Source organism: Eubalaena glacialis, chromosome 15 (assembly GCF_028564815.1).
Source record: "Eubalaena glacialis isolate mEubGla1 chromosome 15, mEubGla1.1.hap2.+ XY, whole genome shotgun sequence".
Taxonomy (NCBI): Eukaryota; Metazoa; Chordata; class Mammalia; order Artiodactyla; family Balaenidae; genus Eubalaena; species Eubalaena glacialis.
In genome coordinates this window covers 2,900,776-2,914,902 of record NC_083730.1, presented here as the reverse complement: position 1 = coordinate 2,914,902, position 14,127 = coordinate 2,900,776, and the positions used below count along the sequence as shown (strand labels likewise).

General features: G+C 42.9%; 1 protein-coding gene across 5 annotated transcripts in view; it reads left to right on the top strand.

Annotated features, from left to right (window-relative positions):
• The window catches only part of ZNF236 (zinc finger protein 236), a 96,519-nt gene that overhangs the window by 72,305 nt on the left and 10,087 nt on the right, over nucleotides 1-14,127 (top strand). For 4 of the 5 annotated variants that reach the window (XM_061169368.1, XM_061169371.1, XM_061169369.1 and 1 more), the window contains exons 25-26: nucleotides 2,672-2,827; nucleotides 11,938-12,125. In XM_061169368.1, the coding sequence (XP_061025351.1) occupies nucleotides 2,672-2,827; nucleotides 11,938-12,125 (344 nt within the window). Of the gene's footprint in view, nucleotides 1-2,671; nucleotides 2,828-10,865; nucleotides 10,933-11,937; nucleotides 12,126-14,127 lie in introns of those variants that run through there. The other variant, XM_061169372.1, reaches the window with a different exon arrangement.

Below are 14,127 nucleotides of genomic sequence, written 5' to 3'. Positions count from 1 at the left end.
TTGCCTAAATCCAGTGCCTCAGGAAGTGTTTGTAATTTATGTGAGAAACTCCAGTTTAGTGAGAATGATATCCTGCAGTTCCCATCTGATACCAGGGATTAAACGTGGTGGTTCCTCATGGCGCGTCCAGTTTGAGCCAGTTAGCTTTGTCAAATATATTTTGTTTAGCCAAGAGTAGAAAACCATGGCTTCATAATTCTTACCATGCTCCTTTGAGCTAAAGGAGTTGAATCGGTGTAAGTGGTTACACTAGGAGATTACAGATACCTACCCCCCTGACCTTTTCAGAATTCTTCTCAGATTATGTAGAAAATTATGGTAGAACATCGACAACTAGATAAGTGGGTGGAAGACACCCTTTGGCAGCTCAGGCCACCGAGGTTGGCAAGCTGATCCTCCGTGTGAGTCACCAGCTAATGTGTTTCCTGTTCCAGGCCTGTGATGTTCACGGTCAGTTCTTCCCCTTATAGAGCATTAATTCTCACAATATGTTCTCATCTGAGTTAGCTTGAAGCATATTTCACAGGTGCGCTTTGCCCACGCGGCTCTTAGCTGTGAGCTCTTCATGTTAACTGAGTGGTTCTGAAATTCAGCGACAGTCTTTCTGACCCTGGCAGTGCACCAGGTCCTATTCTAGTGACTGACAAATAGTAACTCATTTAAGTCTCACAACAACCTTATGAGACTGTTGGTTTATTTAAAAAAAAAAAGAAAAGAAAAACATTTTGCTGGGGTCAAAATAACCTCCCTGGAGACACGGTATGGCGGCGGCTGGAACACTGGGCTGATAGCCGTGTGAGCGGTCTGTGTAGTTATTACTTCTGTTGCCTGAGATTTCTGCAAAAACCATTATTGGAAAAGAAAGCGTAGTTATTGAGAAGAAAACCAAAAGCTTTCTTTCTTAAGGGGTGTCTTTATTCCTTTCAATTTACGTGAGAAGTTTGAGGAACTATTCCTGGATGGAGCTTTGCTTCTCAATGACACGCGGTGGTTTTTAGATGCTAACAGGCAGCAGAAATTAGCTTTGAATTTTATCTAATTCACTAACTTTCTTCTTTTTTATTTAATATATGTGTATTTATATATATATATATATTTGAATTTTAATGTTGGAAGCATGGAAGAGTTATTTTCAGAAAGCTGTTTTGTTGATCGAATTAACTTTTTTTGCGTAATCTCAATATTTGAGGGGTTGTGCTAGTCCTACACAAAAAGCACATAATGTGGGATTCTTGTTTATAGTTCGGCAAATGTGTTTTTGTGTTTGTGGCTTGTACTTCTGTTTCTCCTGTGTTTTCCTATTATCGATCATTTAGTTATTTTATTGTTAATTTTTAGTGTATTAGGTGAATATAACTGCAATTAAAAAAAAAATAGCTTAAAAGGGTTATCCTAGGAGAAATCTTTGTCAGTTGATGAAATAAGGGTTGCCCAAACTCTGGGCTTAAGATTTCTTATTCCTTCACTTCTCATTATTGTGTGTAATGAGAATTGGCTGTGGGGACTCCTAACTCAACATTTTCTTATCCCATTCTGAGAAGTCTAGAAAAACTTTTAATTTGTGGTCACCTGTGGAAAGCATCTAGCTATGCTATAGAAATTTTCGGTTATTTTGTAGAATGCTCTTTTTTCCATGAATGCACAGAATTATAAATGCTTATGAATGCTAGAGTGCAAATATTACTTCAATTAAGGTGTACAGACCTTTAGCAATTCATAAGCTGTTTGGGAAAAAAGTTAGACATTGGGTAAAAGGTGAGGAGAGTCCTCAGTCTCCCCCAGTTATCTTGTACAGTAAAAGTCCTCTTACCTGATGTCTTTAGTCTAGTTATTAATAAAAAGCCACATCAAGCAGAGAGTCAGAAAAACGATGCCTACACGATTTTGAGCATTTATCCGCAGGTCTTTGAAAATGGGTCTGCTCTGCTGGTAGGAGTTCTGCACGTTTTATTTTGCCCACACTTCCACCCCTGTTGCACAGCCTCATTCCCCAGTTCTGTTTCTCTAGCGTGGCATGAGGGTGTTGGTGATCATGAAGCTGAGTGCAGCATCCTTTTGTCTTTTGGTTTTCATTGAAACAGCTCGGGTTTTTAATTTTCATGTTCCTCTGTTTCCATACTATCTGATTACCTTGTACAATTATGCTGTAATGTAAAGGTTACAAGCTAATGAAGCTGACAGAAGCCCATGTCTCTCGGTGGGAGTACAAACATCACGGCGTGTTTGAGCCTGCTGTGCGCGTCCAGAACGCTGTGGGGCAGTGACCCTCCTGCAGGAGACCTGTAGCGGCCACTGCTGCCGCAAGGGAGGCCTTGGTACCCTCCCTCGTGCCCCTCGATGCTGCAGCTGGGAGTCCACCATGTTTGGAAGTATTTCCAATTCGGTTTAAATTTAATTCAACAAAGTGTGTAGCTCTAAGTGCCTAAATGCTGAGTTAAAGTAGAACTCTTAAGAAGCACTTAAAAACTTTATAGCTTAAAAAGTGTGAACAAATAGTTTCATTTTGGGAAATGTATTTCTTGGTCTTATTTTCATTTTTTTTTCTCTTTAAATAGTATTAAAAATGAAATATCTTTTCACTTTTAAAGGATGTTATTATATGTTTAACATACTTGCCAGTATGTGAATTAACGTGTTACTTTCAGATATCACAGTATTAATTTCTGTTTAGGTCAAGATCTTATACAGCACAGTTCTAATGGAAGTAGTGAACTGAACGGAAGCATAAGATTATCAGCACCTGCAATCAATAATCAATCTACGGGTGCCACCTTGACCATAAGCAATGATCAACTTCTCTCACAGAGTGCAACATTAAACGCTTCAGGTATGCAGCTAATGATCGAGCCACGAGAGGCTCCATAACGTTTCATAGTTATAGGGCTCTGCACCTGGTCAGCGGAGAGAAGTCACCTGTCTTCTCACGTGACGAGTGTGTCAACTGCATGTTCTAATACGTTTGATGTGATTCTGTGATGATTAGTGGCTTATGTATAATTCTAGGACACAGAGCTCTCTCGAGTGTTATTAACCTTTTAAGGTTGTTTCCACCTTCTAAAGAACAAAGGTAAATAATCTTATTCAAATATGCAAGGCATTGTGTATGTCTGCAAGTCACAAAGCTGTCCCCGTGTCACCCAGGCTGAAAGTGCCTCTGGCTCGTTACTTTGTGCCCTGCGGTGGGAATGTTTGGGCGCCAGCTGAATGTAGGATGGCAGAATTAAAAGAAGGCATCTTACTAAGGTTTTGAAATACAGGCTTTAATAAAAAATAAAAGTAAAAGAGCTCCAGTAAAATAAGTCACAGCTTCATAAGTAAACATTAACAGTTGAGGATGACATACCTGTTTTCCTTACCTTGTAGAGATTTCATTACTTTCTTAGCCCTCTTTATTTTCCAACTCTGTATATCATTTTTTGAGAAAAAAAATTTAATCTTTAGATATGTTTGTACCCCCAGCTAGACTTTTTTTCGTGCTTAATTGAAATACTTTCTTATCCAGTAATTCTTCTATTCACAAAAGATTGTGGTGCATACTATATGGTAAGAAGTATACTAAATCTGGGTGTGTAATGTTGAACAAGGCAACTATGGTCCCCTTGCATTTTGGATCCTAGAAACGAATAGAGCAGACGTTCATTGAAGAACCCGTAAGTCAGTGTAGAATTACGGCAGTAGCGATACATAAAGGGGAGAAGGGCGTCCAGGGAGCACGTCTCCGGGGTGGGGGGTTGACCCGGTCGGGGCGGCCTCCCGAGGCGGGAGCTCTGGCCGTGGGGGGGCATTTCTCCCCCGCGAGCGAGGGCTCGATGGAGCTGCCGGTGCTGCAGGGTGGGGACTTGCTGAACTGAAGCAGGCGGTGAGCTGAGGCAGCTGCACACAGTCAGGTTCCACTCAGGACCCTGAGGGACTTTCTGTCCACCCCTCTCCTTTGCTAAAGGGTAAACTGACACCCAGGTGGTTAAGAGCCTTGTTGGAATCTCGTGTTGGCGGATCTGGGCAGATCCAAAATCTGGACTTCTGGCCGATGATCGTTTCCACTGTACCACTGCTCTCCGTGTTTTCCTGTCTCTACTTTGGTCTTAACTCTGTCCCTCCTGTGTCGGTTTGCTTGTTTAATCTTGGGGCTCTAAGAAAATTGTATCCCAGAACTGAATTCTTTTACTTATTAATTTGAAATGAGAGTCTTTTTGTTTTGTTTGCAATTAAGGGGAACTTTGTTTTATATTCTAATTGGCTGTGAAAGCTAGTACTTTCAGGTTATAATTTAGCCTGTAATAGGTAAGACATCTACAGTATATCATGTACTACTCAAGTTACATAGCAAACTTGTTTCTGCAGCTGTTTCCTGAAAGTCTTAGTTTGTGTCTTTTTGTAAAGGACTAGACACTGCGTTCTTTCTTATCACCTCTAGGGTTCTGATCACCTCTGCCACCCTGCGTGGTGCACGGTGCGTGTTGCGACGTGAAGATGTGTCTCTTGTGTTTGGCCCGAATGAGTGGTGTCACGCTCTGGTGGGGATCTCTGTCCTGGAATGTTGAGAGGTCAGGCTCTCCCCGCCTCCTGCTTCCCTGAGGAGTAAACTGGCTGTAGGTGGTGGAATCTTACGTCTCCTTGGAAGCCCTGCTTCATGTCTGTAGTGAATCCTGGGCAAATCGACGGAAGGACAAGGAGAGTTTTAGGTGTTTCCCTTTAAATGGAGGGGTGTTTTGCACTACTCGGTGACCCTGGACGTTCGCTGGTACAGCAGATTACTTAAAGTTGATGATGTTCTGATCAGAATGGAGAAGGGGATGGAGGGAGAGCCCAGGAACGCAGAGGGCTCTGTTCTGGCCGCCTGTATTTCGTTAAACCTCTGTCTTCTGTGAGTCAGACATTAGGTGTTCCACCTTGTACATCTGCCTCCACAGATACAGAGTGATGGTCTCACGGGCAGGGGAAGAGCGGTCAGTTGTGTACAGGGCTCCTGTATGCCATGCACTGATGTTTCTTTAAAAACAACATGCATGCCCCTTTCTTCTGATATAATTTTTTTTTTTCTCTTTAGACTTATTGTTGTAGAGCCAGCTGAGAACTTTTCTCTTGTTTTCTTTTTTGACGCCACTTTAGCTTAATTTGGTACCTTATTAAAAAAATTTTTTTTCAGGAGTTTGATGATATTAGAAAATAAAGGATGTGCTCATAATTAAAGAACATTTGTTTAATAATGTAGTATCAGTTATTATAAATACAGGATTAATTTTATATTAGCAACTCAGTTGTATTACCATCTCAGATACCTTTGGGGTCTTTGAATAACCCTGAATATAGGAAACGGTTCTTCATACACTGAACCACTCGGTCCTTGACTCTAGGCAGATGTTTTTAGAGAGGTTTGCGTATTCCACTAGTGCTAGTTATAATTAGGTGGCTGATTTCATCTATATCCTATTGTCAAGAGATTGCATCTTAGTGGGCAACATTTATCTTAGAATCAGTCAGCCCCAGGCCGAGCTTCAGGCTACACCAATAAGAACTGAAATTGAAATGACTTTGAGACTGAACATGCCTCTTCTAAGATGAGCACCAAAATACAAACTTTCGGTGTCACCCCGTAAAAGTCATGTTGCAGGCCCTTGATCAGAGCATGGTGACTGTGTGCGTGGTTGTCGTCGTTAACTCTCTGTGTGAGCAGGATGTGGGGGGCTGCAGCTTCTAGGGCAGCTTTTGGGCTCTTTGCGCCTTAGTTGGAGGTAGGCTGTTACCATTTAGGGATTTACAAATAAATCGATGTGCCCCGATGAGTCAGAATTTCACATCCAGAACGAAAACATGTGCTTTTGTTCAGGTGTGTGATATGGGTTTGAAGGCCATTTCCAGATCCGATCCAGGTAACACCCATGACAAAGGGTTTTCCTAGAAAATGGGCAAGTATGCTATAAGTACCCTTTCAGAGGCAGAAAGTTATTATTAGTAGAGGCTTGAAATTTAGCACAGCTTTTTAAGGAATTTAACATTGTCTTTTTGTTCTTACCTGAGTCCCTCTGTTTTTTTGATTTTGGAATACTTTATTTATTTATTTATTTATTTTTAAACATCTTTATTGGAGTATAATTGCTTTACAATGGTGTGTTAGTTTCTGCTGTATAACAGAGTGAGTCAGCTGTACATATACATATATCCCCATACCTCCTCCCTCTTGCGTCTCCCTCCCACCCTCCCTATCCCACCCCTCTAGGTGGTCACAAAGCACCGAGCTGATCTCCCTGGGCTATGCGGCTGCTTCCCACTAGCTATCTATTTTACATTTGGTAGTATATATAAGTCCATGCCACTCTCTCACTTCGTCCCAGCTTACCCTTCCCTCCTCCCCGTGTCCTCAGGTCCATTCTCTACATCTGCATCTTTATTCCTGTCCTGCCCCTAGGTTCTTCAGAACCTTTTTTTTTTTTTTTTTTTAGATTCCATATATATGTATTAGCATACGGTATTTTTTCTCTTTCTGACTTACTTCACTCTCTGTGATAGACAGAGGTCTGTCTGTGGATGTCTGGGTCCATCCACCTCACTACCAATAACTCAGTTTCGTTTCTTTTTATGGCTGAGTAATATTCCATTATATATATGTGCCACATCTTCTTTATCCATTCATCTGTCGATGGACACTTAGGTTGCTTCCATGTCCTGGCTGTTGTAAATAGAGCTGCAGTGAACATTGTGGTACATGACTCTTTTTGAATTATGGTTTTCTCAGGGTATATGCCCAGTAGTGGGATTGCTGGGTCATATGGTAGTTCTATTTTTATTTTTTTAAGGAACCTCCATACTGTTTGTAGATTTTTTCATTATGGCCATTCTGACTGGTGTGAGGTGATACCTCATTATAGTTTTGATTTGCATTTCTCTAATGATTAGTGATGTTGAGCATTCTTTCATGTGTTTGTTAGCTGTCTGTATATCTTTGAAGAAATGTCTATTTAGGTCTTCTGCCCATTTTTTGGATTGGGTTGTTTGTTTTTTTGATATTGAGCTGCATGAGCTGCTTGTAAATTTTGGAGATTAGTCCTTTGTCAGTTGCTTCGTTTGCAAATATTTTCTCCCATTCTGAGGGTTGTCTTTTCGTCTTGTTTATGGTTTCCTTTGCTGTGCAAAAGCTTTGAAGTTTCATTAGGTTCCATTTCTCTAGGAGGTGGGTCAATAAGGATCTTGCTGTGATTTATGTCATAGAGTGTTCTGCCTAGGTTTTCCTCTAAGAGTTTTATAGTGTCTGGCCTTATGTTTAGGTCTTTAATCCATTTTGAGTTTATTTTTGTGTATGGTGTTAGGGAGTGTTCTAATTTCATTCTTTTACATGTAGCTGTCCAGTTTTCCCAGCACCACTTATTGAAGAGGCTGTCTTTTCTCCATTGTATATTCTTGCCTCCTTTATCAAAGGTAAAGTGACCATATGTGCGTGGGTTTATCTCTGGGCTTCCTATCCTGTTCCACTGATCTGTATTTCTGTTTTTGTGCCAGTACCATACTGTCTTGATTACTGTAGCTTTGTAGTATATCCTGAAGTCAGGGAGTCTGATTCCTCCAGCTCCGTTTTTCTTTCTCGAGATTGCTTTGGCTCTTCGGGGTCTTTTGTGTTTCCATACAAATTGTGCAGTTTTTTGTTCTAGTTCTGTGAAAAATGCCATCGGTAGTTTGATAGGGATTGCACAGAATCTGTAGATTGCTTTGGGTAGTATAGTCATTTTCACAATGTTGATTCTTCCCATCCAAGGACATGGTATATCTCTCCATCTGTTTGTATCATCTTTAATTTCTTTGATCAGTGTCTTATAGTTTTCTGCATACAGGTCTTTTGTCTCCTTGGGTAGGTTTATTCCTAGGTATTTTATTCTTTTTGTGGCAGTGGTAAATGGGAGTGTTTCCTTAATTTCTCTTTCAGATTTTTCATCATTGGTGTGTAGGAATGCAAGAGATTTCTGTGCATTAATTTTGTATCCTGCTACTTTACAAAATTCATTGATTAGCTCTAGTAGTTTTTTGGTAGCGTCTTTAGGATTCTCTATGTATAGTATCATGTCATCTGCAAACAGTGACAGCTTTACTTCTTCTTTTCCGATTTGGATTCCTTTGATTTCTTTTTCATCTCTGATGGCTGTGGCTAAAACTTCCAAAACTATGTTGAATAATAGTGGTGAGGGTGGGCAACCTCGTCTTGTTCCTGATCTCAGTGGAGATGGTTTCAGTTTTTCACCATTAAGAATGATGTTGGCTGTGAGTTTGTCATATACGGCCTTTATTATGTTGAGGTAAGTTCCCTCTATGCCTACTTTCTGGAGAGGTTTTATCATCAATGGGTGTTGAATTTTGTCGAAAGCTTTTTCTGCATCTATTGAGATGATCATATGGTTTTTCTCCTTCAATTTGTTAATATGGTGTATCACATTGATTGATTTGCATATATTGAAGAATCCTTGCATTGCTGGGATAAACCCCACTTGATCATGGTGTATGATCCTTTTGGTGTGCTGTTGGATTCTGTTTGCTAGTATTTTGTGGAGGATTTTTGCATCTATGTTCATCAGTGATATTGGCCTGTAGTTTTCTTTCTTTGTGACATCTTTGTCTGGTTTTGGTATCAGGGTGATGGTGGCCTCGTAGAATGAGTTTGGGAGTGTTCCTCCCTCTGCTATATTTTGGAAGAGTTTGAGAAGGATAGGTGTTAGCTCTTCTCTACATGTTTGATAGAATTTGCCTGTGAAGCCATCTGGTCCTGGGCTTTTGTTTGGTGGAAGATTTTTAATCACAGTTTCAATTTCAGTGCTTGTGATTGGTCTGTTTATATTTTCTATTTCTTCCTGGTTCAGTCTCGGAAGGTTGTGCTTTTCTAAGAATGTGTGCATTTCTTCCAGGTTGTCCATTTTATTGGCATAGAGTTGCTTGTAGTAATCTCTCATGATCCTTTGTATTTCCGCAGTGTCAGTTGTTACTTCTGCTTTTTCTTTTCTAATTCTGTTGATTTGAGTCTTCTCCCTTTTTTTCTTGATGAGTCTGGCTAATGGTTTATCAATTTTGTTTATCTTCTCAAAGAATCAGCTTTTAGTTTTATTGATCTTTGCTATTGTTTCCTTGATTTCTTTTTCGTTTATTTCTGATCTGATCTTTGTGATTTCTTTCCTTCTGCTAACTTTGGGGGTTTTTTTGTTCTTCTTTCTCTAATTCCTTTAGGTGTAAGTTTAGGTTGTTTGTTTGAGATGTTTCTTGTTTCTTGAGGTAGGATTGTGTTGCTACAGACTTCCCTCTTGGAACTGCTTTTGCTGCATCCCATAGGTTTTGGGTCGCCATGTTTTCATTGTCATCTGAGTCCCTTTTTAAGATAATTTTGATGAATAAATTGAGTTCTGCTTTCAGTGAGAGAAAAGATCAATTTTTTGTTTGCTAGTTCTTTGTGAGGTTATTTTGGCCTCCATTTCTCCTAGATTTAAGTACAATCAGTTACTTATTTCCCAACAGCTCAGAAATGTTAACGGTCCCCGCCTGTGGATGCACTTTAAAATCAGACGCTATTCCCACTCTGCCTGGGGGTGAGGCCAGTCAGGGCATCTTTCCCGATCCCGACTCCCCGCCTCCTCTCACCACTTTTTTGTTAATCTCAAGAAAAAAGTGATCTCGCACCTTGTCAACTTGTTATGAAACCCTCCAAAATTATCATTAAGTTTTCTTAGAGGCTATGAAAACTTATCCCAACAAAGACTGAAAACAGAGTGGGTTTGATGAACGTACAGAACTTGTTTATCCTTTAAAGGTTACTCTTTTTGAGTTAGAGTCATGAAGTGAAGTAGGGCTTAGATGGCTGTGATGTGTCCTAGGGGAATAGAAGAAATAAGAAAAAATAAGTGGGAACTAAAAGTAAGAGTCTACAGTCTTTACTTCAGTATTGAATCTTAATTTTCCTGTTAAGAGTATTTAATTTGAATTTTAAATTATGGCTTCTAGAGCTTTAAGCAAATACTTTCATATGGCTAAGAGCTCTATATTAAGTATAATTACAGCTTTTAATTATTTTAATCATTTAATTGCATGCGTAAGAAAATTTTTAAACACAGGTTCTTTTCAACCATGTTGAGACTAGTTCTGCCTGAACTAGGATCATCCTTCTTGTGGGAAGTCTCTTGAATTAAGAACATTATTAAAGGTTGCTTCACCACACTGTTTGAGTTGAAACATGAGCTCTGGCCTTCCGTGAAGTTGTTCAACCTTTTCTCTGAACTTTGTGTCAGGGTTCCCCTCGGTTAGTGAACTCGCAGGCTTCTGTTCTCTCTTTGCGTTCCGTGTGCTGCTCGTCCTGGAACCTTCCACTACCTTAAGCATCCTCAGAACGTCGGACGCAGTTCGCTGGTTGGAAGGGGAGAAGATCTGCGGCCCCTTAGTTGCAGGAGTTGTGGTGAGGTCTGGAGTCCTGGTGGCTACTCCGGGGTGAGCCCTGCCAGCTTGTGGCTGTGCTCTTTGCCAACGTGGCCCTCACACCACCGCGCTTCTCTCAGCCCGGCGCCCTGCCGGCCGACCCCATCCTCTCCTTAGGGATTCTGATTGGACGGCGGCTCGTGTAGCTGCTCCTCGCCAGGTCCTGCAGGGTCCTTCTTGTTCATCTTCACCCCTCCCGATAGAGTCACACCTGCATGCGTTTGCGAGAGTTCGGGTGTGTGGAGGGGATGCCTGGTGAGGAGGTGGCCCGGGTACCTCCGCAGATCCACACTCCCCTCCCGTCCTGGCGGCCGGGCACGCGCGCTGTGCAGACGCGAGCGAGGGGGGGCTGGCGAGGTTCTCGGGAGCCGCGTGGCTGCTTCAGAGCGGAGACTCCCAGCCTCCTAATGGTTGTACTGCTTTTGAAGGTTCCAGGTGTGTGCAGCACAGTGTGGGACTCCGGGAGTGTGGATCTGTGGAGGACGCCAGTTACAAGTAAGTAGCCTGGTTCCCTGTGCCCGACTCGGGCAGACCCAGGTCTCAGCAGAGGACCGCGGGAGTCTCGTGGTGTTTTGTGTTCAGACCTAATTAGGGACTAGTGTTCGGAATTTCTGCTTCAGGTGTCATCTTGGGGTCGCTAGCACCTGGCACCGTGGCTGACGCAAGTGGGTGATAAGTCACGTTTGCTAGATGAATGGAAGGACAGCTTGTGAGAATTGTGTGTGTGTGTGTGTGTGTGTGTACACGTGCATGTGCATGTGTGTTATGCTTACAAGTAAAAACTTAAAAATGTGTTTTGTTGGTGCCCGCCACAGGACTTTGATAATACCATGCTAAGCCCATTCGTTTTCCAGTAGGTGCATGAGTTTCAGTTTTGTGGAAGAGAAGGCCTTCCTTTCTTTGCCCAATCTGTCCCAGATGTCTTCCTTTCTGTTATATCATTAGCTACAAGGGGAAAATATTATAGTGTTTTGTTTTGTTCTCCAAAGAAAATTAAGGTGTCCTGCAGGATAAATTAGTATTTAAAGGATTGCATGAGGTTGATTTTGATTGCCTGTGTTTCAGAATAGGTGAATGTAAGCAGAGTTGTCAGATGTTACACTGTGGAGCTGGTCGTCGCTCAGTGGGTCCCGTTTCATTCTTCTCTCCAGGCTGGTCTCTGGTCCTGGATGAGGACAGTGTCCTGGAAATTCTTGTCTGAGTCTCCTTCTGCACTGGCAGCGGTGACTGGGCCTTAGGGTCACTTTTTCACTCTCTTTCACGGCTTTTTTCTCTGTTTACACTTCAGAAGCAGAGTACATTTACGTGTAAGGACATGTAGATATTTACAAAAGCCTTGCCATAACGTTGGAATCAAAGATACTGTGATTTCCTTGATGCACTTTCACAAGCTTAGGCAATGTGAATGCCGATTATGACAGATTTGTTCCTTTATGAAAACTGTCTTCCCGTGCGAATAACATTGGACTTACCTACTTTCCCGTTTTGCCTTTTCTGTAGAACTTAATGCCACAGCTGGAAGCCTGCCTTTGACGACACCCATGTCCCCGTCTGCCACATCTGCCCAGAACCTGGTCATGTCCTCATCGGGAGTGGGGGGAGAGGCCAGCGTCACGCTGACCCTGGCTGACACTCAGGGTTTGCTCTCCGGGGGGCTGGACACGGTCACGCTCAACATCGCTTCTCAGGTGGGTTCCTGTGTTCCCCCCGCCCCACGGGGTCGTCCCGGGGAACTGAACTTATCGCTTTCCTGAGTGTGTGTTCTGAATACACTCTTTCAAAGCTGAAGTGGTTTTTTCTGATTAAATTGAAAAAGTAATTTGTTAAATGCAAAGTGGGGAGTACAAGAAAATGCAGACAATACAGAAAAGCATTTTAAAAAATCCCTACCCAAACGGAACTCCACTTAACGTTTGAGCGTGTATACCCTCCTAAACCTTTCTATGCATACGTACAGATGCGTATTTTCTAACTTTTACAGAAATGAGCTCACGTGTATATCGTGTAGTGTAAACTTTTCCCCCTCTCGTTAATCATACTGTGAATATCTTCCCATCAATGATTTTAGCAGTGCAGACGTTTGTAATGACTGTACCACCGTTCGTCTTATAGATGAGTTTACTGAGGGGCACTACGTTGCATCCAGGGTTTTGTTATTAGTAGGGTGGAAATTCGTATGCTCTTTATCACTTATGTTCTTGGATGAATCCCTGCAGTAGATGTGCTGGATAGAAGGGTGTACATTTTAGATAACGCATTGAGCTTAAGATGCCGAAAAACCTTTCAGAGCTTAATTAGAAAACTCATGAGAAAGGATGATTAATTACAGTGACAAATCCCTGTAGTAAAGCGCTGTCGGAGTTTCGACAGCGGACCTGTCTGCTGGTCCCTGTCTGTGCGTGTGCCTGGCTGTGCGTGTCCCTGGCTGTGCGTGTCGCCGGCTGTGCGTGTCTCGCTGTGCGTGTCGCTGGCTGTGTGTGTGCCCGGCTATGTGTGTGCCCGGCTGTGCGTGTCCCTGGCTGTGCGTGTCGCCGGCTGTACGTGTGCCCGGCTGTGCGTGTCCCTGGCTGTGCGTGTGCCCGGCTGTGTGTGTCGCTGGCTGTGCGTGTGCCCGGCTGTGCGTGTCCCTGGCTGTGAAGAGGCAGGCTGGGCAGCGGAGTAGACGCTCACCTGCTCTCCTGGCTGGAGCTTCGTCTCCGCTCTGGGCTCTCACTGTGCAGGGAAACGCTGACGGCTGTGGCATCCAGAGCAGGGTCTCTTCTGATCCTGCCACAGGTGCGTGCTGGCTGTTTTGACTGCGGGAAGATGGGTTAGCTCTTCTAGGTCCTCGCTCTTTCCCTTTGTAGAACGGTGGTGTGTCCTCTGCTCGCTCTGGGCTCACGCCCTGTGAGGTCCCCTGCCAGCATGCCCGGCCCTTTCCCCAGGGAACACGTGGGACACTGCACATGAGGGGCTTCTGTCCCGGCCGACCAGAACGCTCCCTCCCAGGCGATTTTGACTCTGCAGCCTGGGCCCCCTGAGCAGTTGAGGGGGAACCCTGCTCCTCTCAGCCAGTGCTCAGGGGTCTACAAAATTCTTGTGCACTTAGGGAATGAGAATTATTACAATTTCCACCTCAGTGTAAATGAAATATAGCAAAGAAACAGACTGCAAGTAATAATGCAAACCAAAAATAAGTGACTTCTAGATGATGCCATTTTAGCGGATTCAGGTCATCATTTCTGTAAGTATAGCTAATTGTTGAGTATTTATTTTATTAGGCACTTGATTTTTGAATCAGGGCATTTGCATTAAGAATACTTAATATTAGCCTTTGAAACACCAACCGTAAGCTAGTAAATCACATCGTATTCAGAATTTTTTTTTAATTAAGCTTTTTTATTTTGAGATAATTGTGGATTCTCAGGCAATGATAAGAAATGACACAGATCCCGTGGACCCCCTACCCAGTTTCCCCAGTGGTAGCATCTTGTAAGACCAGGGCACCGCACCCTCCAGGTGTTGTCGTTGGCAGAGTCAGGACGCAGAACACGCCCATCCCCACAAGGATCCCTCGGGTCGCCCTTTTAGCCACATCTGCTTCCCCTTCCCCCGACAACTGCTGATCTCTTCTACAGTGTTGTCGTTTCAAAACAAAAAGGAATTGTAATTTCCCCTTGATAAACCTGTATGAGCTAAGAGTCTCAAATG